This window comes from Pleurodeles waltl, chromosome 6 (genome assembly GCF_031143425.1).
Source record: "Pleurodeles waltl isolate 20211129_DDA chromosome 6, aPleWal1.hap1.20221129, whole genome shotgun sequence".
In the NCBI taxonomy this organism is placed as follows: domain Eukaryota; kingdom Metazoa; phylum Chordata; class Amphibia; order Caudata; family Salamandridae; genus Pleurodeles; species Pleurodeles waltl.
Window position 1 is genome coordinate 210,341,639 of NC_090445.1, and position 27,553 is coordinate 210,369,191.

The 27,553-nt window shown below is 43.9% G+C and overlaps 1 protein-coding gene across 9 annotated transcripts in view; it reads right to left on the reverse strand.

The window, feature by feature from the left end:
* Positions 1-244: 244 nt before the first annotated feature.
* Positions 245-27,553, reverse strand: part of HDAC5 (histone deacetylase 5) — a 962,367-nt gene continuing 935,058 nt past the window's right edge. For 8 of the 9 annotated variants that reach the window (XM_069237853.1, XM_069237857.1, XM_069237855.1 and 5 more), the window contains one exon: positions 245-5,661. In XM_069237853.1, coding sequence (XP_069093954.1) covers positions 5,622-5,661 — 40 coding nt within the window. In that variant the 3' untranslated portion in view covers positions 245-5,621. The remainder of the gene's footprint in view (positions 5,662-27,553) is intronic. The other variant, XM_069237859.1, reaches the window with a different exon arrangement.

Sequence of the window (27,553 nt, forward strand, 5' to 3'; positions counted from 1 at the left end):
GAAAAAAACACAAGATATGGGTATGACAGGGATGTAGCAATGGTGATTCCCTTAACTCCATGTGGTCAATGCCCAAAATGTTAAACCTTTATAGGAACATGCACACAATATTGGCCTCAACCACTAGCTACAAGCTCAAGGCACAGTTGTGTTTACAAACAATTCAAGCTACATAAACGTTTCTTAGTTGGAGAAAACGTACATTATTCAACAATGCATTAGAGCAAATAAATCAGACCTTAGCTTGATGTACTCCCAGAAACAGGTTTATTTACACAAGGACAAACATTTGAACAAATTACAAAATACTCACTGAAAACCATATTCAGAGAGAGCGAGAAACACGCAGAAAGCAGAGAGGGGAAACAGACTAGAATTGGACATAACAGACCACATCTCACCCCATTGGTGGGCTGGGTAGGAAGGGTGGAGGAGAAGGACACAAATTAGCAAACACCTACAATGAATTAATACTGTTCAAAAATTGTCATCTTTAAATTAGAAAACAATATGGAAAAGCTACTGTGACGTCAATGAGCACATACACAGCAATGGCGGCAGTGGATGGGCCAATGACTTCGGGACAACAGAACTGAAAAAGACAGTTTTGGATCCCCCGAATCGACTTGACCACCCCAACCCACAAAAAATAGAAAATAAACAAAACAATTATTTAACATTCCCATTTTGAGAAATAATAAATATGTAAACAACCCTTGCGGATTGGTTTAAGACGGGAGTTTAGGGTGCTGGAGGCTTTCGTCTCCTCCCTGCTCTGATCCATCAGACTTCCCTCTATCCCTTCTGCAAGCTCTATAGGTGCCAGCGTTTGAAATGGAGTAATGTTGTGCAGACACTGTCTTCCCCATCTCAGAGTACCTGCTTTCTTTTGGAAAATTTCAATACCATTCATTAAAGTACTGCAGTCCTGATATGCCCCAAGTAAAAGTATTGCAGACCTGCTGAGAAGCGCTGGAACTGTCCAATCATGTAAGACAGGTCTGATTTGAAATGCTTGTAATGTCCCTATAATAAATGCAGGTCTGTTGAGGTCCCTGTGCTATGATTTAAAATAAATCCCTACACTTAAACATAATGCGTACGTACGCAGTGAAAGCACCAACAGATGCACACATTTTATATGCAGATAGTCAGTCATAGGACACACTATGTAGGCAGTGGGGCTCACAGACAAACCATCTCACAGATGGTTTAAATTCATGGCGAGGCGACCAGTGTTTTTGGTTCCAGGCATTTTATTAGGTTATGAGAACCCCAGCAGCTCAGAACCTACAAAACCACTGCCCATTTTAACATGAAGTGAGGTTTTAAATTGTTAAAGATCACTCCAATTCTTTTACGTTCAACCTGGAGCATCACGCTCCAGCTACCTTAAAAATAGGCAAGGAACCAAGGGAACAAAATGCTATGCTTCATCTAGAAAGTAACTATGTGAACAGCTACTTTTGTTTCGTGTTATCATATTCTGAAAATGGACAGGTTCTAATAGTAGGAACTGACAAGCTTAGTCCAAGAAAAACGGGTTGAACTTCTGCTCAAAGGCCACAAGGAACAAGACCATGTCTAAGAGAAGAGCCTTTCTTATGACACAGGTGTAGGTAATATGGAAAGATAAGTCATTCAAGAATACAACTCATATGAATGCAATGTTTACCCTGGTACTTTCTAATGGCATGCATGAACCACAGAAAGCGGCACATTGCTTTTTGCTTCCTTCAATCTTCACTGCCAAATAAGTGACCCAGGGACTGCACACTTTTGACAAAACCACTCAGACAAATAAGCACTGATACCACATACCTTTTGTTTTCGTGATACCCAACTCTTTCTGACCAACTGAGTCACTATTGCTACCACTTGAATCACCATCCGGAGCCCCTTCTCCGGCATCTTTGTGGGTCACCGGACCTAGATGTCTCCATTTGAGAATTACTTAGATGCCGCTGTAACCTGAACAGACTAATAAGGCAAGTTTTGCTTAAGGTAAACTGAGGTTACACCATAGGTACACTTACAATAAACTGTAATGTGCCATCACTAAGAACCAACAAGTGATTCATGGAGTTTAAGACGTGTGTGCAATTTTCAATTCTTAGCTTCAAAAAGAAGGTTTCCAATATGTGTTCTACCATGTGTTACGAAATGGTGACAAACTCCTCTAAGAAGCTTGTATTCACATGGCAAGGAGCACCCAGCCGGATAGAAACCAGAAGTGATGTACACTGGCAAAGGTATGGTGACTACCAGTACAGGGACAGCATGGGGCCACAAGTACTAGAAGAGCATTTCAAATCACAACTGAGGTGCATTTCATAAGCCAACAGGACAAAGTTCATGTCCAGATGGACGTTGAGCAATACAGAAGACTGGTGAAATAGGTGGCTCAAACCAAAAAAAGTATATTTATAAAGCGGTTATTACAGAATCAATAGTTAAGTGCCTGCTCACTCCTCGAGCAGCAGCACCAAGGCAGCAGTTTCCAGAAGGCTCCAGTCTGACAAGACAGGAGACTACTTTAAGGGAAAACATATGTATAAAGACTCTCTAGGTAGGGTATGAACAACAGGGTAGTGTTCTAGAAAGGGTGTTAGACTAACCTGTTTTACAGGATGCCCCTGCTGCTAATGTTCCTGAAAGGACATCTTAGGACCTGAGTTCAAAAGCTGAGTTGAGGCTGACCTCTGGGGGCACCCAGGACGTGACACACAAAAGGTGGAGTGTTTAACTGAGTTTGACAGGTCTGGTGACCTTTATCAATCCGAACGAAATACAAAAGAAATGATTTGTGCCTAGTTTGGCAGGATACATACAAAGTACCAAGTATTGTGTATGCAGGAAGCAAAGGTAAGCGACCTAACTAATGTAGTACACAGGCAATGATCTAGGCACCCTAAGAATCGACAGCTGCAGCACATACCCTTGCTTACGAGTCCAGAACTAAAGACAGAGCAAATGATTTGAAAGATTAATTTTGAAGAACCACGTAGCTGAGAGAAGAATGAAAAAAAAGTGAAGAGTCCAAGAAAGGGGAATGGATGTCGCGAATAGCAAACAAAAGACACATTTAACAGGCGGTAAAAGGATCCCTCGCAGCAGGCACTGTAGTTCTGACCTGCTGCGGGACCTAGGATGTGCAAAGTGTGCGACGGAATGTGTGCATAAGAGTGTACTCAAGTGATTGGGGAACAGGCAAGCTAATGTGTGTTCTTGGTCAGAACATGAGAAGTGCTATCGGAATATGGCCTCTGGGAGCCAAGGAAGGGGTGTATCCTTCTGCCTGCAGAGCACAGAAACAGGTAATTTCCCCTGCCACTGCAGACTCACAAAAATGTATATACACACACACACACATATATATATATATATATATATATTTTACACACAATAAAAGACAGTAAAATTGTCCTTATACATTTGTAAGAAAATACAACAACATTACATCTTTGAATCATGGTGGTTTTGTGCTCTCATGAGTATGCAAACAGGGATTCCACTTTGTAGGTGACCACTTTTTGGACAAAGAAACAAGCAACCACAGTCGTCACACGAACATAACCAAAGGCAGATCAAACAGCCCTCCTTAAGAGAAGAGCTGGATGAGATTTATGACGATCTTTCCATAACCATCTCCTCCCAATCCATGTCAATGACCTAGGAAGTAGTGCTTTGCTGGTATAAGCTGAAAAGAAACTAGAACTGAAGAATAATGATATTTTTCAGTAATCGCTGGAGTTGGACCATTATTGCTCGAAAGTAGTTTCCTTAAACGTGGTTACTTTCAGTCACACTATTTGTTCAGGCACATCTGAGGCCAGTAACCACATGAGATGCAGGCAGTTCTACCACATGTTCCAGCACATTTGCCATTCTCTTGGATTCTCCTCTGTGGAGTAAATACCACATATTGGACAGAGATATATAGAACCGACATCAAGTGAAGATCTAAACAACTGATACTTGCTGCTGTGCAGATGTAAAGGCAGCAGCTTCAGACTGGGACTGACAACTAGACTCTCTCGGTTCTATCTTCTGGAGGAAGGACTCTTTGCCTACCTGTGACTGCTTTGGATCATTGAGCTCTAATATGTTTGAAGCAGTCAGCAAGGTTAAAAAGTGGTCTTGTGCAGCAAAGATGAAAACATAACTTAACCTGAAACCTAGCTAACAGCATCTACAATGAAACAGATTATTAAAGGGATGCTAGAAAGTACAGTAGCTAGAAAGCGAAGAGTGAACCATAAAAGAAAGTAACTCTAGGCTGCCAGGTTGTGTGGTTATGAAGCAGAAAATGTGTACAGTTTCCTTTATTGCCAGATGGAATTCTTGCTGTACAAACACTCGACACCAGCTCCATAATTACTATATGGTTCTAAGCGGTAGGGCTGCTCTACAAGAGTTATAATACCCAAATGAACATCCAGAACATAAAAAAAGAACAAATTAAAAAAAAAAAGAACAAATTAAAAAAAAAAAAGAACAAAGATGCCCAACTGTTGTTCTTTTACAGCAACCTTGTACCTCAGGGGGGTTCAAAAAATGGAGGTCTAGAAAAAAACGAACTGACTGTACCATGTCAACATATACGGATGGCTGACATCATCGACACTGGTTAAGGGGACAGATGTATAAACAGCCAAAGGCACAGCGGAGGAAGGAAAGGTGGCTTGTGTCAGTGGCATAACAAAGGCCCCTGCAGCCCCCCGGAGGGAGAGGGGGTGTTGGGGGCTGGGGGTTGCCATCACCACAGTACTCTGTACTGAGAGTTCCTGCGTGAGTATGGGAGAAGGGGAGCTTCTTGTACTGTGCAGGGCCCCCCCCCCCCCTCAAGTTTCGTTTCGCCACTGCTGGGGGCAGAGATAAAGCAGCCCGGGTGTGCCTACGGAGGGTGATCTACAGTAGGGAAGCCAGTGTGGTCATGTGACTGGTCCCTGCGTTTCCTACAAAAACTTGTCTTTCTCCTTCCCGCCCACTCACCGAAACTGACGTACAGAAAACAGAAAACAAAGCATTAAAAATTGAACCTAAGAAAATAATGATTTAAAGGCACCAAATGTTGCTTTCTCTCCTGCTATCAAGGATCAACAATCGAAAATGCATTTACAACCAGTTAGAAAGTCACGACATTCATACATGGTAAGAGCCTTTGGGTGAAAAGGTGACCCAGGGAGTGTGATGGAAAACTCTTGAGAGGTGACAGTCACGGGGACAGATAGAAAGAGAGAGAGAACGAGCAAGCGAGAAGAGACAAAAGAGTGTTTGGAGTAGTTTTTCCTTTTTTATTTGGTGTCCGCTCTCAGTGTCTCGTGGAGTGCAAGGTGTCGGAACCAGTCCTTTCACGGCTGCTAGGATGTCTTTGGAGAGATGGAGAACACAGATCACAAAACGCAAGAAACACCAGGAGGGGATGCCATGGAGAGTGCAAACGACATGAAGATGCTGGTCGGATCAGGTGTTGGAGGGGCGAAGAACAGCAGCGCACTTCAAGTGGCACTTTTTTTGGTTTGAGATTTTTTTTGTTTGTTTGTTTTTTAATAGAAAAAATAAACAAATCACAATAACAAAAACCCCACGAGGTGACGGTTACTGGACATCTTGGCACTTTACAACACCGGTTCCTCCTCCATGGGTTCATCAGAAGGCCTGAAATAAATGACAAGAGAGAAAATAGGCCAAGTTTAGTTTGTGCTATTCAAACACTGTTTACGAGGTTCAAAAGTACACATTCAAGTACAGCAATTGCCAAGTGAGGGTGAAGCATGGAACTATAGTTTAAATATTAATCTACAGTAATATCGTAGCAATATAACAATGACCAAAATATCGACCAGTTAAATATATGTAGATGGCCATAGGGTTCCTAAACCTATGGACCTTGTCAATGTATACATCTGCAAAGTCGACTTTGTGTCCAGAACAGTAAACCTTTGGTTTAATCAATATATACTTTGCTCCACAATATTTTGGATGTGAACATTACGACATAGAAACCAAAGGAGAGAAAGACCTACTTTAATAGAAACAAAATGGTAAGGGTACACAATACCTCATTTGACAAATATGGTATGAGACTGTTCGTAACAAAAAAACATCGAAAGACCAAGTTTGTAAGCTACGGCGACTCTCCAAATAGTGCCAACACTGCTTGAATTACACCTCATGAGAAACAATGAAACTTTCACAGCAAAAAAAAAAAAAAGAGGACTATGCTCTGCTCTTCAATCTACATCAAATTCATGCTGCAAAATCCACATTTTCTTTTGTATTAAGAAATACCTCAATAAAAAAAAAATGTAAGTCCTAAGATAGTTTAGTATCTCAATCCCCGCTACTAGAAACCGCCTGTGTTAACTGTGTGGGCTTCCCACTGTCACTGGCGTTCTTTGGCATATATCTGCAGCCTTCGGCATAGGTCGCCACATATTCTCCACATATGGCTGCGAGACGAAATGAAACAGTGGCTCAAGTTATAATTGTGAGTGTCATATATTTTACTGGATGGAGAGGGTCCTTTACCTAAATGGTACAAAAAACAAATCTTTGAAGTAAACATTTGTTAGTAGACTCTCCTTTTTCAGTGACCTCAAAGTGTGAGTAACACCAGCACTAACTAGCACAGCAAACCAAAACCTAGGGTAGGGCTCACACCACACTACTGCTGTCACAGACCAATCAAACTGCCAACACATGATGCTTAGATTGAACACCCACTTCTACAAACGAACCACTACATTTAATTAACCAGGGATAGGGGTTCTTTCCTGGCTGATTTACTGCAACTTAATTTACCCTTGGATCCCTGAAGAAGATATTCAGTAATTTAAGAGATTGCAAAACAGCTGGAGTCCATCTGAATCTAAATAAATAAATGTCACTTCAACAATAAAACAACTGTACTCGCACCTCATGGAATATGATTAAGTTAAAAATGCTATATACGGTCTACAATGCCTTTGGGGGTAAAGGGATCAAGGGCCAGATGTAGGAAGCCTTTTGCGCCTCGCAAACTGCGATAAACGCAGTTTGCGAGGCGCAAAAGGCTTAACGCGATGCACAACCTCAAATTGCGAGTCGGTACCGACTCGCAATTTGAGGCTGCGACTCGCAAATAGGAAGGGGGGTTCCCTTCCTATTTGCGACCGCATCGCCATGCTGAGTTGGTTTGTGACCGCGAATGCGGTCGCAAACCAACTCGCAGTTACCATCCACTTGAAGTGGATGGTAACACATTCGCAAAAGGGAAGGGGTCCCCATGGGACCCCTTCCCCTTTGTGAATGCCACCAAAAATATTTTTTCAGAGCAGGCAGTGGTCCTATGGACCACTGCCTACTCTGAAAAAAACGAAACAAAATGGTTTCGGAATTTTTTCGTTTTGCAGCTCGTTTTCCTTTAAGGAAACGGGCTGCAAAAAGAAAAAAAACTGCTTTATTTAAAAGAAGTCACAGACATGGTGGTCTGCTGTCTCCAGCACGCCACCATCCCTTTTGGGGGCATGGACTCGCTATGGGGTCGCAAACTGCGACCCACCTCATTAATATTCATGAGGTGCGTCTTTGCGACCCCATAGCGAGTCGCAGAAGGTGTCTGAGACACCTTTCTGCATTTTGTATTGCGAGTTGCAATTTGATACCTACCTACATCTGGCCCCAAATGCCTGTGAAATTTTCCCATATGACCATATGCATCAAACGCAGGTCAAACAAGGCATTGCTCATTAGTCAAACCAGATTATCCCAAAAAAAGAGGACAGTAATAATCAGAGTAGTTTTGTCCCGACTACAGAACTCCTTAAACCAACACATCGGATGGTCAAGCTAACCCAATCATCACACTACAGCTCTTTAAGGATGTGTCTTTAGAGTGCTCATAATTCACATGCTCAGCCAATAACAGAATCATGCCTGCTTTCATCTTTGTAAAAACGGACTGGATCCCTACAATATAGTGTCTCACTTCACACACAAGAAAATAAGTTACTTACCTGTAACTGTGGTTCTCCAGTATTGGTATCTTTCACAGATTCACAGGTTCAAATGCTTGAATCATTCCCTGTCGTTGAAGTGGGAGTCCCACAGGACATAGAAAGCAGTAAATTAAAATTTTACATTGAAGTTAATGGAAAAATACATTCAGTTTAACAGCTTATCAGTGTTAATAGAAATGACCCAAAGTCCAGCCTATTGGCCAATCAGGCAACAGCACCCTTTAGAACCCTCACCACAGAGGCTCCAGTCTCTCAGATTTTCTAGTACAAGTAATGTATAAAAGAATAACACGTGAGGTGAGCCTCTATGGGGAGGAGGATGGTTCGCATATGAATCTATGAAAGATACCAATACTGTAGAACCACACTTACAGGTAAGTAACTTATTTTCTTCTCTAGTATTGGGGTATCTTTCATAGATTCACATGCTTGAATCAGAATAATTAGCAGTAAACATAATATATATCTATATATAAATATATAAATATCTGTTTGATTTATATGAAATGGTGATACAACCTTTGGAAGATATTTTGGGTTTGTTCTTAGTACAACTTTATACTTGTGTACATGGAAGAATGGTTCTTCAAGAGTAAAGGCTTGGATTTCACTTACTCTTCTTAAAGAAGTAATTGCCATTAGGAAGGCAACCTTCCATGTTAAGAATTGCATTTGGCAGGAGTGCATGGGCTCAAATGGTGGTCCCATAAGGCACGTAAGCACTATATTTAAATTCTAAGAAGGGACTGGTGGTGTCCTGGGTGGAATGATGAGTTTTAAAACTTCCATGAAAGCTTTAATGACAGGAACTCTAAATAAAGAGCTGTGCTGTACATTTTGTAAGTATGCTGAAATTGCAGTAAGATGAATTTTTATTGAAGAGAATGCTAAATTTTATTTTAGTAAATAGCACACAATGTCTTGTATTGATGCTGTAAGAGAGTCAATATGTTTAGATTGACAGTAATATACAAATATTTTCCATTTGTTTGCATAGCACTGTCTAGTAGTGTTTTTTTTTTGCTTGTTTAATAACTTCCATACATTCTGATGGCAGTTGTAAATATCCAAACTCTATGACCTCAAGAGCCAAATTGCTAGATTGAGTGATTTGGGTGCCTGATTTGGCCTCTGCTTTGTGTCAACAGATCTGGTCTGGCTGGGAGTTTGGAGTGCGGTACTGCTGACAGGTCTAGTAATGTTGTGTACCACGGTTGATGTGCCCATGTTGGTGCTATGAGTTTCATGTTGAGTGAAGTTTGTCGCAACTTGTTGACTAGAAACGGAAGGAGTGGGAGAATGGGAAAAGCATAAGCAAGTATCCCTGACCAACTGATCCACAGAGCATTGCCCTTGGATAGGGGATGTGGGTGTCTGGATGCGAAGTCTTGGCATTTTGTGCTTTCACTTGTGGCGAACAGATCTATGTTTGGCGTCCACCGCTGTTGAAAGTATTTTTGAAGTATATGAGGATGAATCTCCCATTTGTGTGTTTGTTGGTGATTTCTCTGAGGATATCCGCTAATTGATTGTCTATCCCTGGAATGTATTGTGCTAACAGGTGAATTTGGTTGTGGATTGCCCATTTCAAAATTTTCTGGGCTAGAAGGGAGAGTTGGGATAAATGTGTCCCTCCCTGTTTGTTTAGGTAATACATGGTTGTCATGTTGTCTGTTTTGATAAGGACATTCTTCTGTGTGAGAAGAGGTTGAAAAGCTTTGAGTGCTAGGAAGACAGCTAACAACTCCAAGTGATTTACAGGGAGTGCAGAATTATTAGGCAAGTTGTATTTTTGAGGATTAATTTTATTATTGAACAACAACCATGTTCTCAATGAACCCAAAAAACTCATTAATATCAAAGCTGAATATTTTTGGAAGTAGTTTTTAGTTTGTTTTTAGTTTTAGCTATGTTAGGGGGATATCTGTGTGTGCAGGTGACTATTACTGTGCATAATTATTAGGCAACTTAACAAAAATAAATATATACCCATTTCAATTATTTATCATTACCAGTGAAACCAATATAACATCTCAACATTCACAAATATACATTTCTGACATTCAAAAACAAAACAAAAACAAATCAGTGACCAATATAGCCACCTTTCTTTGCAAGGACACTCAAAAGCCTGCCATCCATGGATTCTGTCAGTGTTTTGATCTGTTCACCATCAACATTGCGTGCAGCAGCAACCACAGCCTCCCAGACACTGTTCAGAGAGGTGTACTGTTTTCCCTCCTTGTAAATCTCACATTTGATGATGGACCACAGGTTCTCAATGGGGTTCAGATCAGGTGAACAAGGAGGCCATGTCATTAGATTTCCTTCTTTTATACCCTTTCTTGCCAGCCACGCTGTGGAGTACTTGGACGCGTGTGATGGAGCATTGTCCTGCATGAAAATCATGTTTTTCTTGAAGGATGCAGACTTCTTCCTGTACCACTGCTTGAAGAAGGTGTCTTCCAGGAACTGGCAGTAGGACTGGGAGTTGAGCTTGACTCCATCCTCAACCCGAAAAGGCCCCACAAGCTCATCTTTGATGATACCAGCCCAAACCAGTACTCCACCTCCACCTTGCTGGCGTCTGAGTCGGACTGGAGCTCTCTGCCCTTTACCAATCCAGCCACGGGCCCATCCATCTGGCCCATCAAGACTCACTCTCATTTCATCAGTCCATAAAACCTTAGAAAAATCAGTCTTGAGATATTTCTTGGCCCAGTCTTGACGTTTCAGCTTGTGTGTCTTGTTCAGTGGTGGTCGTCTTTCAGCCTTTCTTACCTTGGCCATGTCTCTGAGTATTGCACACCTTGTGCTTTTGGGCAATCCAGTGATGTTGCAGCTCTGAAATATGGCCAAACTGGTGGCAAGTGGCATCGTGGCAGCTGCACGCTTGACTTTTCTCAGTTCATGGGCAGTTATTTTGCCCTGTTGACTATTTTGAATGAAACGCTTGATTGTTCGATGATCACGCTTCAGAAGCTTTGCAATTTTAAGAGTGCTGCATCCCTCTGCAAGATATCTCACTATTTTTTACTTTTCTGAGCCGGTCAAGTCCTTCTTTTGACCCATTTTGCCAAAGGAAAGGAAGTTGCCTAATAATTATGCACACCTGATATAGGGTGTTGATGTCATTAGACCACACCCCTTCTCATTACAGAGATGCACATCACCTAATATGCTTAATTGGTAGAAGGCTTTCGAGCCCATACAGCTTGGAGTAAGACAACATGCATAAAGAGGATGATGTGGTCAAAATACTCATTTGCCTAATAATTCTGCACTCCCTGTATATGTAGCTGTTTGTGTTTGGTATCCCATTGCACTTGAATGTTGTGATTGTTTAGGTGAGCTCCCCAACCAATCACTGATGCATCTGTTGTAATTATGGTCTGAGGCACAGGGTTTTGAAATGGCCGCCCTTTACTTAGATTTGTGGAATTCCACCACTGAACGGACATGCATGTTTGGCAGTCTATCAACACTAGATCCTGAAGTTGACCGTGTGCCTGTTACCATTGTTGTGCAAGGCACTGTTGTAAGGGCCGCATGTTTAGTCTTGCGTGTGGAACAACTGCAATACATGATGCCATCATCCCTAAAATCTTCATGACAAATCTGACAGTGTATCGCTGATTTTTTTGTATTTGTGTGATTACTTTTTGGAATGCTTGTATCCTTTGTGTATTTGGACATGCTTTTAGTATTGCACCCAAATACTGTTGTATTTGTGCAGGTTGTAGATGTGATTTTTGGTAGTTTGTTGAGAACCCTAGTGTGTGCAAGGTTTGTTTAAAATTATGCATATGATTTTGTCATTGCGTATGACTGTTTGATTTTATTAGCCAATCGTCTAGATATGGAAAGACATGTATATGTTGTCTTCTTAGGTAGGCTGCGACTACCGCTAAGCACTTGATGAATACCCTTGGAGCTGTTGTTATTCCGAAGGGCAACTCTTTGAACTGATTGTGCTTTCCTTGAATGACAAACCTGAGATATTTTCTGTGTGCACGATGGATGGGTATATGAAAATACGCATCTTTGAGGTCTAATGCTGTCATGAAATCGTGTTTTTGAAGTAGTGGGATAACATCCTGTAGAGTTACCATGTGAAAATGTTTTGACAGAATGTAAAGATTGAGGTTCCTAAAATCTAATATTGGCCTGAGGGTTCCATCTTTTTTGGGAATTAGGAAATATAGGGGGTCATTCCGACCCTGGCGGTCAAAGACCGCCAGAGCCGCGAATGGAGGAAGCACCGCCAACAGGCTGGCGGTGCTTCCCTGCCCATTCTGACCGCGGCGGTAAAGCCGCGGTCAGAAAACCGGGTCCGGCGGTTTCCTGCCGGATTTCCCCTGTCTGGGCAAATCCGCCAAGGCAACGCTGCAAGCAGCGCTGCCCAGGGGATTCTGACCCCCTTCCCGCCAGCCTGTTTCTGGCGGTTTACACCGCCAGGAAGAGGCTGGCAGGAACGGGTGTCCTGGGGCCCCTGGGGGCCCCTGCACTGCCCATGCCACTGCCATGGGCAGTGCAGGGGCCCCCTAACAGGGCCCCAGCCTGCTTTTCACTGTCTGCCTAGCAGACAGTGAAAAGCGCGACGGGTGCAACTGCACCCGTCGCACACCTGCAACACCGCCGGCTCCATTCGGAGCCGGCTTCAGTGTTGCAGGCCCCCTTCCCGCTGGGCCGGCGGGCGCTAACATTGTTAGCGCCCGCCGGCCCAGCGGGAAGGTCGGAATGGCACTAGCGGTCTTTTGACCGCGGTGCGGCCAAATGCCGGTTCCCGCCAGGCGGGCGGCAACCGCCGCCCGCCGGGGTCAGAATGACCCCCATAGTGAGTAAACTCCTGTCCCTATTTGAGATTGTGGTTCCAATTCTATTGCTTGTTTGAGTAGTAGAGATTGGACTTCTTGTAACAGATTGATGTGTTCTGGGGATAGTTTGTGTGACCTTGGTGGTATATTTGGAGGAGTTTGTATCAATTCTAGGCAATAGACATTGAGGATAATTGATTGTACCCAATTGTCTGTGGTAATGTTTTGCCAATTTGTGTGAAACTGTTGTATTCTACCCCCCATAGGAGAGGTGTGGAGTGGAAGGGAATTAGAAAAGTCACTGTTTTGGGTGCTGTGGAGGTTGCTTAGAGGTTTAAAATTTCCCTCATTTCTGGGGTACTGACCTCTATATGTGCCCCTAAAACCACCTCGTTGGTATTGTGGTTGGTAGGTTGGTTTTGCCTGTGATGTGGATGCCTCTGTTGTCTGTGGTCTGAACCCACCTTGAAACTGAGGTTTCCGAAAGGATCCCCTGTATGGTGTTGAATATAGTGCGCCCATTGCTTTTGCAGTGTCTGAATCCTTTCTTAATTTTTCTATGGCTGTGTCAACTTCTGGCCCAAAACGATGCATTTTATCAAATGGCATATTTAACACAGCCTGCTGTATTTCTGGTTAAAAACCAGAAGATCTGAGCCATGCATGCCTGCGTATTGTGACTGCAGTATTGACACTTCTAGCAGCGGTGTCTGCTGCATCTAGGGCAGATCAAATTTGATTGTTAGTAATGGCTTGCCCTTCTTCCACTACTTGTTGTGCCCTCTTTTGGTGTTCTTTGGGGAGATGTTGGATTATGTCTTGCATCTCGTCCCAATGGGCTGTTATAGCGAGCTAACAGTGCTTGGGAGTTGGCTATTCTCCACTGATTTGCTGCCTGGTATGCAACTCGTTTCCATGCAGCATCAAATTTCCTGCTCTCCTGATCAGGTGGGGGCGCATGTCCTGATGACTGACTGTTTGCTCTTTTTCTGGCACCGCTAACGACCACTGAATCTGGAGGTACCTGATGGGTGATGTAATCAGGATCAGAGGGTGGAGGATTATATATTTTTTTTATCCTGGGCGTTATTATACATGCCTTAACAGGTTCACTAAATATCTGATCTGCGTGTTTTAACATGCCTGGGAGCATGGGAAGGCATTGATATTTAGAGTGTGTTGAGGATAGGGTTTTAAACAAGAAATCCTCTTCTAGGGGTTCTGTATGCATGGTGACCCGATGGTGTGCTGCAGACCTAGCTATAACTTGATTGTAGACAGTACTATCCTCAGGTGGCGAAGGTTTAGAGGGATAGCTGTCTGGGTCATTACTAGGAATGGGATCTGGATCTTAAAGGTCCCATGGATCCACATTGTCCTGTTGTGAGTCAAAAGAGTAAGTGGGTGACTGCACTGGTGTAAGACTAGTAGGGGGAGAGGTAGGTAGGTGTGGAGATTGAGGAGGAGAATGAGGAGGAGAAGATTGAGGAGGTGGAGGTTTCTCCTTCTGCTTTGGCACTTTTGCTGGAGGCTGCATAGTGTCCAATTCCTCCTGAAAGCTTTCCTTTTGGTTTTAGAGGAGGTGCTGTCTGCATTCTGCCTGTTTCCTTCTGGATGTGGATCCTGGACTGCCTTTCATCCATAACCTCAAGTATTGGTTGTACTTGATACTCCTCTTCAGAGGTCTTGTGGCTTTCTTTAAGTCTTTTTGAAAGTCCATGTTCCTCTGTGTATGTGGGCCTTTTCGGCTCCGAAGCAGGCTTTTTCGGGATCGAAAAAGATGATGCTGTCGATGCTCTCGGCTCCAAAAGTGATTTTCTAATTTTCGACTCCAAAAAATGATGTTTGCTGGAGGCGGACGCGGAGCTCTTTGTTGCCTCCGATGTTTTGGGAGGAATGGCCTTTTTCGGTGCCGAACTGGTAAGTTGGTCACCAGCAGTCTTTTTTCGGGCCGAGCCATGGCCTTCCGGCAGTGGTGTACCCACGGCTTTAGGTTTTTGCTTTTGTGAGGGTACAGGGGCAGGCGAACTCACATGCTGTCCTGCTGTGACCGGTCTGTGTTCTTCTGATTTCTGTTCGGATTCAGAATCTCAAACCGAGACCGCTGTTTGCATAATTTCTTCCTCCTCCACGTAAAGATGTTCGCTGCTTCTCTACGCCATTTCGAGTCTTCGTGCCCTCCTGTCTCGAAGAGTCTTTTTTGATCGGAAGGTTCGACAGGCCTCACAATTTTCTTCCCAATGATCCGGGGAAAGGCAAAGATCGCAAAACAGATGCTGGTCTATATACGGGTATTTTGTGTGGCACAGAGGACAGAACCGGAATGGAGTCCGATCCATGAGGCTTCCACGTGGTCGGCCCGAATAGGCCGGAGTTGGGTGCACGCGCCCCGAAGGGCAAGTAAAGTTGTTTTCTCCGATGGTACCGCTGTTGAAATGGAAGATATAAACCCGATCAATACAATACCGACAAAAAGAACGTTTTTAAAAGTTTTCCCGAATCGAAATCTCAGAGTGAAAGGAAACACGTCCGAACCCGACGGCAGAAAGAAAACAATCTAACAATGGAGTCGATGCCCATACGCAATGGAACCGAAGAGGAAGAGTCACTCGATCTTGTGACTCGAAAACACTTCTTCGAAGAAAAACAACTTGTAACACTCCGAGCCCAACACTAAATGGCAGAATAATGCACAGCATGTGTGTCTGCAGCTACACATGCCATCGAACATATACATGGAAAATGTCACTTACCCAGTGTACATCTGTTTGTGGCATGTTTCCGCTGCAGATTCACACGCTATGCACAGGTCCTGCCATCTAGTGTTGGGCTAGGAGTGTTACAAGTTGTTTTTCTTTGAAGAAGTCTTTTCAAGTCACAGGAACGAGTGACTCCTCCTTTTCGGCTCCATTGCGCATGGCATCGACTCCATCTTAGATTGTTTTCCCGCAGAGGGTAAGGTAGGAGTGATAGAGTGTAAAGAAAGAGATGTCCATGCAATGGAGATGTATATACAGAGTTTGAATAAAGAGGTGTCCACGCAATGGAGTAGAAATGTATATACATATGTAAACATTTTAAATGTAACTTAAACGACTAAAGGCTCCCAGGGAGGAGGGAGGGCGCATGTGAATCTGCAGCGGAACATGCCACGAACAGATGTACACTGGGTAAGTGACATTTTCCGTTCAATGGCATGTGCAGCTGCAGATACACATGCTATGCATAGACTACAAACCAGTAATCCTCCCCTAAGTGGTGGTCAGCCTGTAGGAGTTGAAGTTGTCTGAAATAATGTTCTTAGTACAGCCTGTCCTACTGTGACCTGTTGTGTTGCTAACACATCTACACAGTAATGCTTGGTAAATGTATGAGGTGTAGACCACGTGGCTGTTTTACAAATTTATTTCATTGGTATGTTTCCTAGAAATGCCATTGTTGCTCCTTTTTTCCTAGTGGAATGTGCCTTTGGCGTAATTAGCAGTTGTCTTTTAGCCTTTAGGTAACAAGTTTGGATGCATTTCACTATCCACCTGGCTATGCCTTGTTTTGATATAGGATTACCAGTATGTGGTTTTTGGAATGCGACAAACAATTGTTTAGTTTTACGAAATTATTTTGTTCTGTCATGTAATACATTAGAGCTCTCTTAATATCTTATGTGTGTAGTGCTCTTTCTGCCACTGAGTCTGGCTGTGGGAAGAAGACTGGGAGTTCCACTGTTTGGTTTAAATGAAACGGTGAGATGACTTTAGGTAGAAATTTAGGGTTTGTGCGAAGTACAACCTTATGTTTGTGTACTTGTATACAGGGTTGTTCAATAGTGAATGTTTGTATTTCACTAACTCTTCGTAATGAAGTGATTGCCACTAGAAATGCTACTTTCCAAGTTAGGAATTGAATCTGACAAGAGTGCATGGGTTCAAACGGTGGACCCATGAGTTGTGTAAGTACAATGTTCAGATTCCATGAGGGTACTGGTGGCGTTCTTGGAGGTATGATTCGTTTTAGACCCTCCATGAAAGCTTTAATGACTGGCACTCTAAATAGAGATTTGGTTTGTTTATTTTGCAAATAAGTAGAAATTGCTGTGAGATGTATTTTGCTGGATGAAAAAGCTAAATTTGCTTTTTGTAGGTGAAGTAAATAACCTATTATGTCTTGTATGGATGCATCTAAGGGTGTTATGTGTTTTGCTTGACAGTAGAAAACAAATCTTTTCCATTTGAATAAGGGTATAAAAATAGGAGTATTGGAGATTGAAGGCCGTCATGTGATCCCCTTGATTAAGCAACTGTAATACATCCTGGAGAGTGACTATACGAAAAGATTGTTTTTTCAGGAATTTGTTCAGCTGTAGAAGATCTAAGATGGGGCGCCAGTCTCCTGTCTTTTTCTGAATGAGGAAGAAGCGAGAGTAGACGCTAGTTCCCCTCTGAGACTTTTGTCCGATCTCTATTGCTCCATTGTCCATCATTGTGTTCATTTGTAAAGGAGCTATTTCAAGTGGACAGGTGGGGGGTCCTTGCTGTGGTACATCTGGAGGAGTTTGTTGAAATTCCAGGGAATGCCCTCTGGTGATAATAATGAGAACCCATCCATCGGAGGTAATCTAGGACCACTGGTGGGAGAAGCTGGAAATTCTGCCACCTATCTGAGTATCGGAATAGGGGTTGGAGGCAGGCACCTAGTGGGGGTCAGTGTTTTCTGGATGTGTGCTGGCCCCTATAGGTAGACTTTCATCTGGTGGTATGTCTGTAGGCTGCAGATTGTGGCTGCCTTTAGGGTTGTAGGTGCTGTTGCTGTGTGGTGGCTGAACGAAACTGGCTCTGATAAGGTTGGTACTGTCTCCAATTTGGTGGAGGCCGCCTCTGTAGGAGTAAAGTCCTCTACCTCTTGCCCCTCGAGAGGGATGCCTTCTGAATTGTAGGGTACCCAAAGATCTAGTCATGTCCGTTTTTATCGATTGTAGTGCGTCATTGACATGCGTGCCAAACAGTAGTTTTCCATCATATGGCATGTCCAGAACTCTCATCTCAACCTCCGGGTGGAAGGAAGTGGCCATTAGTAATGCCAGACATCTTAGTACTGCAGCTCTGGATAGCTGGGGAAAGCCTGTGGACGACACACCTATTGCATAATCTATGATCTCAGCGGAGATCTTTTCTCCCTCCTGTAGGATCTTCCGCGCTTCAGCTCTAGCATCCCCGGGAAGGAGATCAATGTATTGGGAGATGTCGGACCACATCTGGCAGTCATATCATCCTAGGATCGCTAATAAGTTTACTGCCCTGACCGTTGTAGCCGCCATTGTGGAGAATTTCTTTCCTACTGGGTCCAAGCGCCATCCTTCCTTATCCGGGTGTGCAGAAAGCGGAGATGATGGGTTTTTGGACCTGCGTTGGGCTGCCTGAGTTATCACGGAGTCAGGTTGGGGTTGACCAATCAAACAAGCTGGTGAGCTTTCCAGCGCCTTGTACTTTTTGTCTAATCTGGGAAGTACCACTGGTATGGTGGATGGGGTCTGCATCACGGTTAGGCCCTCTTCCCAGATGAAATCGGGATTGCACAAACTGACTTTCTGATGTCTTCTTTAAAGTCATAAAGAAAGCAATCCGATTGTTTTGTGACAATGGGAAGCTGGAATCTCTTGGCTGCTCTTTCCATAATACTATGGAACCCTCCTATATCTTGTGGCGGAGAATCTACTGGTGGTGGAGTAGAGGGGGATGGTGTTTGCGTGTGGTAGTCATCCCATTCATTGGGGAGTGAGGCAGTGTCCTGGATTTCCCCTTCTTCTTGGTCCTCTTCCGAGGAAGGCAGATCATTTTCAGGAGGTGGAGATGGAGGTGGTAACAGTGTTGCAGGTACTTTAAACTCTGAGGATTGGTCTCTGGTAGAGGGACTTAACGGCAGTGCTCGATGCAGTAGTGTCGTTGTTGATCCCAATGGTGGGAATCTATTGTAGTAATCCTGCATCATATGCTGCAAATTGGCAATCAGTGACACTGGCATCTGCACTGTTGGCTCGTGTTGTTGTGCACATCTGCATTGTTGGTCACCAAACGATTCTTGAACATACAACTGTTCATACTGCTGGTCTTCATCATCATCTTCCTGGCATTTAGGTCTGAAGGACTACGAGCCACTCTAAACAAACTATCAAAATAATAATCTCTTTATTGTTCTTCATCCTCATCAAGAAGATGTTTTGGAGGTACAGGCGACACCTTGCTGGGTGACGTATGTGACGGTAGTAATGTCTCTTGAGCGGATGTACGTCTGACTGTTATTAACCTTAGGGGTAAAAAGGAAGGTTCTGCTGAATCAACTGCCGTCTACTTTGTAGGCATTGTCAGTGTGTCTGGAGGAAAGAAATGTGCCATCGGCGGTGTTGTCGTCATCGAGGTTGCAGTCGTTGACAGAGCTCGCATCGACGGAGCCGTCGCCGTCGGTATGCATGTTGATGCAGATGGAGCCGTCGACAGCATCAGCATCAATGATTTAGAAGCCTTTGTGGTAGCTGATTTCTTAACCAACGTCGATAGAGTCGATGTTGAGGAGTGAAACCTCTTCATCAATGGCTCTATAATGGATGATTTCTTCGACGCTTTCTTTAGCTGGGTGTTGTCGATGGTAAAGAAGGCCCATGCTTTATGCTCACCGATGTTATTGTTGTCGATGATAATGGCAACAACATTATTATCATGGGCGAAGGCAGTGCTGTAAACGTTGCCGTCGCTGTGGTAGCAGTGGGGATCAAAGATGTCGTTGACGATGTGCTCGTCAACAAGACTGACATTTTTTAAGTCGATGGTGGCAGAGAATTGGATGGCTTTTTAATTTTTATTGTACTGGCAGGTGGTGTGGAAGGTTCAGAATGACCCTTCTTGTGTTTCTTTGAAGTGGAAGGAACTTCCTGCATTGTCTCCCCTCACAGGATGCATTTTCTTGGCTGTCTTACTTTGTTTTGGAGAGAAAATCTCCACAGATCTTTTTCTCTTTCTCGATGCCACTGAGGTGTCGTTGTCATCAGCAGAGAGGGGGTATCCTTGGATTTAAGCTCTTGAAGCCAAAGCAGGAGCCTGGCCTCTCTGTCTCTCAAGGTCTTGTGAGAAAAGGTGCGACAAACTTTACAATCTTTCACCTTGTGTCTGGGTGAAAACAGTAAATGTAGTCCTTGTGAGGGTCCTCACAGTAAAGCCTTAGCTTTCCAAGGTCGAAATAAACCTTTCTTTGCTGTAGATATGATGTCACAGTTACAGAAGCAAAAAAACAGTATTCAGAAGACTTCCTGTCAGGAAAACGTAAACTGAGCAGAGCTTAGAGAGTCTCCCTTCACACGACGTGCGGTAGAAAATCTGAGAGACTGGAGCCTCTGTGGTGAGGGTCCTAAATGGAGCTTTGGGTCACTTCTAATAACACTGATAAGCTATTAAAGTGAATGTATTTTTTCATTAGCTTCAATGTAAAATTTTAATTTACTGCTTTCTATGTGCTGCGGGACTCCAACTTCGACGACAGGGAATGATTCAAGCATGTGAATCTATGAAAGATACCCCAATACTGGAGAACCATAGTTTTCCCATCCCATATAACACACCGCACATTAAGTATTTGGACAACTCATGTTCGTGACAGAGAAAACACAATGACCGCTGGAGATTTTAAATTGTGAGTTGTATGAAATTGGACTATTATTTGGAGGGGACAAGGGTTACTATCCACCTCAATCACAATCACAACATTTGTCAGGGTGAACCCTCAAAGTCACTAAATTAACCTGAATCAATACTCTGGTAGCTAGGGCACAGAAGAGGCAGGCATAACTTAGGGCAATGTGTACAGTATTTATCCAGTACCAAAACAGTAATAAATTGAAAAGGCAAACCAATACAAATCCCACAATGAATTAGGACATTAGAGTAAAATGTAAGAAACATAATGATACCAACAAGACACAAAACCAATAAGGGGAACTGGAGATAAGTTAAGTAGGAATAGCGCCAAGAAGCCCAAAGAGTGAATGATAGTCAAGCAATTTAAAGCTGAGGGCAATGGAGCGCGGGTAGGGTACACCAAACAGGTTCAACCTTATAGGTCTTGTCTTCTGACTTGGGGACTGATTTAGAAGTTGGTGGATGAGTTACTATGTCACAAAGGTGACGGATATCACGTCTGCCATAATCTACATCCCATTATAATCTGTGAGATTTGGATTTCAGGGGACAAAGTTCTAAATCATGCCACTGTTCTTTTAAGTCCCAATTCCACCCCAGGCGTGCACGTCTAAAGCCCTCAGGACATTGGGGGAGGCACTTCAAGACTTACAGGGGGTTAGGCAGAAGCATACAGCAGAGTCCAGAGCAGGGCTAGTTGCATGAATGACCTCTTGTTGTCTCCATGTAGCCACACAGGAGGTCAGCCAATTGACCCTTGGGATCCACTTCTTTATCCTGGGTGAAAGAATGAGATCTTCCAGACTTTCAGGGCTCCTCTCAGGTCACAGGCAGCAGGCCCAGTGCTCTTCAGTTCTTCCTCAAGTTCAGCAGTGTTCTGAAGTGGGGGCCTGGAGGTGACACATTTATGCCAGGCACAGGCAAGTGGGTGGGAAAGACTCCTGGGCAGATCTTACCATTGGGGTAAAAGTTCCTGGGGCTAACCCTACCCACTTTTGCATTTTTAAGATGGTGAAAGTCTTCAGCCACACTAAATGTGGGGTTAGAGGGCAGGAGGTGTGTGGGGAGTGTACTAGCGTAATCCTGATGTCCTACAACATCTGCCACTAAAATACCAATTTGGGCTGCCACTGTACCCACAATATACCAAGAGACAAACGTTTGGTAGAACAAAAGTAGGGGTTTTCAGCAACCAGACAGTGGATACACAATAACTGTGTTGGCATCCTCTGTATTTTTTTACTAGCATAGCCAGTATTTTAATGTCCTGGCCGGTATAAAATGTAGAAAAATCACCTAGACCAGACATTTTTTCCTCTTACCAATAAACACTTAAAATAGAAAATAATCATAAAGCACTTTAAAAACTGTTCTGGAGGCGCCTTAACAATCCAGGACCCATAGTTAAAGTAAAAAAATACAGCAACACCATGTTAAAAATGAATACGGACAATTTTATATTACATCCTATTTAAGTATCACTTCTAGGCCTGTCTTAATCTTACAACTTTGAACAAATGGCTGGTATTTTTCTCTGGGAAATGGGACAACCCAATCTCTCTATGCAAAAGTATTGGGAAACTGTTCACTTTTATTATTCATTAAAAAATTATAAAAAACATTTTAATAAAAAATATCAATGTAAAATAACTACGAACAAACGTCATATAAAATAATACACCACATTAACTCACTACATAGATGTATATGGAATAATTATTTTTAAAATAGTAATTTAATTTATGAATAATAAGAACTACTATGAATCTGCACTGGGCATGCTCGTGCACAGCTGGATCCATGGCCCACATGATGCATTGCATGCCTACATTGAGTGTGATATCTCACCCCTGCGCACATTGCCCCAGCAATTGTTCTCTCTCCTGAGGAGGCGTTACCGCATTCTAGATCCTTTGAACACAGCAACACATGCATGGCACAAACTCATGGCCCAGCACGCGCTTCCGTTATTTTGCTCCCCCCAGGTGAAAGTGGAGTGGTGTGTATGGTTCCCACTAAGCCAAGATAAGGGTGCGATTGCAGCATATGTTAGGCTTGGAATAAATGTTGTGGGTGATTTTTTTCATGTGGTAGAATGCACCCCTGGGTGGCTTACACTGCTCATACTAGTGCAAAGACATCACTGATGGAATATCAATATTACAGGGCCCGGCATACGTTATCCTTGATCTCCCTGAGCAGCTGGCCCTCTCATGGTTGATCCAAGAAACAGCGCAGGAGAAATTAGTGACTAGAATATATGCTTTTGCACAGGAGGCACGATGACCTGGGTTACTAAACGCCAGACTAGACTGGCAGAGGGACATGGGCACTACCTCGACTGATGACCAATGGAATACTGTTGCTCAAAGACATGATTTATATCCTTAAATGGGAGACACAGGTTGATCCACTTTAAATATCCTAATTGCGTTTATTTCACCTCTGCTAGGCTTCAGAGATACGGGCTTTGTGCCTCAGCCGATTGCCCGAGATGTGGGACGGAAGATGCTGATTTCCTTCTCCTGGCATGAACCTGTCCAGGTATACATGAGTTTTGGAAGTATTTGATGAGTTGGGGCAGATAATGGGTATTGTGTTGAAGGCCACACCATTGTTAACATTACTGAGATACAATAAAAATGCAGGGAAGGAGACTAGGAAGTTGGGGGCATGGGCCTGCTTTTGGAAAAGTGCTGAGTGGCGATGAGACAGGACCAGGGACCATTGCCTACATTAAGTGACTTGCACACCGGCACGATTTACTGCAACACCCAGACTGATGCATATAATGAGCTGACCCCTCCACAAATTCGTCCAAATAATTACTGGGGCCCATGTCAAACTTATTTGATTGGTAAGGAGACTGGGGAGGCAGAGGAAGAAGGTCCTGGATCGCAGGCGCTGGCAGCTACCCCTGTTATCACTGACGCATAATATGGAGGCCTGGGGGGAAGATGAAGGGTTGTGGATGTCGACTGCGATGCAGATTAAGGGGGGTGGGGGGGGGGGCATTGTGATTTGTGAAACAGAGGTTATGAATATGTCTTACTACATGTTGTTCCCAACTTCTATAATATTTGAATTCCTTGAATGTGACGCTTTGCCAAATGTATTGTAACCAATGTACCTAATACTGACACATAAGCCATATGTGGGAGGTTGCTTGTTGCACCTTCTGTTTGGAGGTTTAATGCTGGAAATAAAAAAAATATATAATAAAAAACTATTTTGAATAATACTTCTCAAAGAGTAATTTAAAAAAATCCATCCACTGTAACATTTTTGTTTTTAGTTAATATGTATTAAATTTGGAAAACGTTACATGATGAATTAAGTTAAATGATATATATATAATTTTACATTGACTTTATTATTACATTTTAACATTATTGTTTAATAATTATATAAAAACGTTCAAAAAGGCAAACTAATTTTATTTAACATCATTTCCCACTGGGAATTATTTTAAATCCCTTCCTTCATTCATTTCTATAGGAGTTTGCTGCAGTATCTGTGATAAACCATGTGTGGAGCTGGAGCTCAACTTGCTCTAACATTCACTACTGTGTTGTCATTGTTAGGGCTAAACTGACATCAGAAATGTAGTTTGTGAATAACAATGTGCTTATCCTTTCCTAGGTGGATATTTGTTGTAGTTTGCCCCCTTTACTTCCCCTACATTTCCCTAAATATCTCCCATTTTGTAGCATAGGTTCTGCTGGCTCTCTTCGGACAACCCTTTTGTGATCCTCACACACACTTAGATTCAATTTAACCAGTTTTCAATCACCTACGTTCAAGCATGGCATTCATCTCCCTCCTGCTCTCTACCAGTCTGCACACTGCACTGCCGGCCCTCAAGTACTCAACTTTGCCAGCTTTCACTTGCTGCTGTCTTCTGTGACTCGAACCTTCCTGCTCCTCAAGAGCCCATGCTCTCTTTAGTAGCCCTCATAAACCACTGGAAGCTTCTGTTAACTCTCAAAGATCAAAAACTCATACAATGGCTCTCCCCTCCTCAAAATTGTCTTCAGACTACCTTCTTTAGCATTCAGATTCCTTAGATTGGCACTAAGGCCCTCATTACAACCCTGGCGGTCAAAGACCTCCAGGGCTGTTTCGTCGGAAGCACCGCCAACAGGCTGGCGGTGCTTCCCATGGAATTACGACCGCAGTGGAAGCGCTGTAGTCGCACCGCCGGGACCGGCGGTTTCCGGCCACTTTGGTCCCAGCGGTTTCCCGCCACTTTGGTCCCGGTGGTTGTAATCCCCCAGGGCAGCGCTGCCCAGGGGATTACGAGTCCCCCTCCCGCCAGCCTTTTCATGGCGGTATGAACTGCCATGAAAAGGCTGGCGGAAAGGGGAGTCGCGGGGCCCCCTGCCACAGCCCTATGGAGCTTTTCACTGTCTGCTGAAAAGGGCGACAGGTGCAACTGCATCCGTCGCACCGCCGCAACATCGCAGGCTCCATTTGGGGCATTGGCGGCCGCACGTCGGATACAACTTGGCAGGTGGCGCTTGCCGCCCGCCAAAGTTGTAATGAGGGCCTAAGTGTCCATCTGTCAGTCCCTGAGACAACTTCTACATGCTCTCATCTGGCCTTCCGCTTTAGAAAGCCTATATCCATCTTACATTCATCTGTTAGCGAAGTGGTCCAAAGACTACACTACCAATATTTTGTTAACAACTCCTTTTCTGGTGTTCCAAACACATAATCTCCACACACACACACCTCCACCATCCCTTCACCTTATCTGCAGAGCTTCACAGACCACTCTTCTGATACTAAGTAAACCACTGCTGTCCTCTGTTCTCAGTGCCAAACCTGCTGGTAATCAAAAACCCTTGCAGGCCATCTGAACCCATCTATCTGTGGCTTCCCTGTCAGAACATTTTTCAGATCCTGAGCTGCCCCTTTGATAAGTCTCAATGACCCTTAATCACTGTTAGCAATTAGCCATTTTAGCTAACTTCAACCCTGTGAGTTACTCTACCCCTTTCTGCCACCCTTCACTGATCATCTCATTCTATCCACCTTTTGACCCTCTGCCAAGTTTCAGTTTCCCTGTCACGTATCTACACTTAGAAACAATTCCACCATCATGCTGTCCCTCAGTGCACCTTTGCTATTCCCCATCTACCCCATGCTGACCCTCAGAGCTTCTCTGTTGGCCCTTAGCACAGTTGCTAGGTGGCCCGTGTCATGTCTGACAGTCCTAGATTCTTAGTTAACAGCACTTGGCATACCATGATTTTTAGCCCTAATTTACTATCAGTATTTTAACTGCAATGAAAAGGACACTTAGCCTTAACTGTTTAGGTCGCAACAAAGGGAATCATTGAAGACATATGACTTACAAGCATAAAGGCTGACGTTGCCTCTTCCTCCACGTTTATAAAAAATAATTCCATCATAGTTGTTCTACTATACGAATAAGAGAAGTAGGAAGAGAAAAAAGAGAGCTGGGCCTCCCTGAGGTGCTACTCCCAGTCCTCCTGTTCAAGGTCGTTATGGTCCTCCTGGTCTGCCTCCTGTCCTGGTCCCTCTATTGATACCTAAAGTCCTGACTTTGGAACTCCTGGTTTTGCCCTTTCCTTGCTGGTTCTGGCCCTTCATGGGCCTCCTAGCCTTGCTCTTCTTTGCCCTAGTCATTCTGATCCTCCTCATCCGTGTTGTGCTAGTAAGCTAGGTCTTGGGCCTCCTTGGCTTAGCCTTCCTTAATCTGGGTCACCCTAAACCTCCTGTTCCTTTTCTTCTTGGTCCTCCTGGCACTGTGTCCACTGGTCCTGGTTCTTCTTTTTCTGGTCCTCTTAGTCAATTTGTTCCTGGTCCTAGACCCATAGTTTGACCACCCTCGCCCTGGCACCCTTTGACAAAGTCCTCCTTTTTATTTATCAAGCTGGTTCTCCTGGTCATGGTATGCCAAGCCTTGGGCCTCCCAGACTTTTGTGTTTGTATCTTCCTGGTGCCTTGGTCCTGGCCCCTCTCGTCACCAAATCCCAGTTCTTGCCCTTGTGGCTCTAATACACCTGACTCCTGGTCCCGATCCTCCCAGTTCCTCTGACTATGGTTTTGGTCCTCCTAATCCTCCTATTATTAGCCCTCACAGTCCTTGTTTTCTTTCTGTCTGTTTTGCCTAATGGACATGATCCTCTTACTTATGGCCCTTATGGAGTCATCCCATGCAAAGCACTCTTGGTCCTGATTCTTTAGGTCTTGGTCTTCCCAGTCTTCCTGGTACCACTAATTCTGTCCTCTTCTGATCCTGTTCCATTCCGGTCCCCTTGTTGTAGTCCTTCTGATGCTACTCACGCTGTTCCTTTTTGTCCCAATACCTCAGAACCTGGTCCTGCTGGTTCCCATGGTCCTGGTTCACCAGGCCTCTTTTGCATCCGTTAGGCTGGCCCGTCAAGATCATGTCTCCTGGTTTGGATTGTCCTGATCCTTCTGGCCCTTTTCTTTGTCTTCTAAATTCTCCTAGTAGTGTGCCCACTGAACATGGTTTATGTGGTCCTGGCTCTCCTTGCTTGAGTCCGCCTTACCCTCATCCTTATCTTCCAAGTCCTCCTCAATTTGGTCCTTATCTTCCTGGACTTTCTCCTTGTGGCTCTAAACCTACTGGTCTGCGTCTCATATCCAGGACCTGGCCATTCTGGTCCAGCTGCCCCAGCCTGGTTTTGGTTATACTGGTTCCCTTTGTCCTGGTTCTCATTCACCTCCTTACCCTGGTCCTCCAAATCATGGTACTACAGGATCTGATCCTCCAAGACATGGTCCCCAGTTGTGATCACCCTGGTCTTCCTTGATTTAATTCTCCTGGACCTTATCTTTCTCTTTGGGCTCTGGTTGCCTGGGCACATGTCCTAACCAGCTAGGTCCATTAGGCTTATGTCCGTCTGTTCTGTATTCTAACTCTTCTCACCTTGATTCTGGTACTTCTGACCCTGCATCTCTTTATCCTGGCCTTCATATTCCTTCTCTTCCTCCTGATTCTGAGCCCCCTGGACTTCGCACCCCAGTTTCTGGTCCCACTGGTACAGGTGCTTCTCAT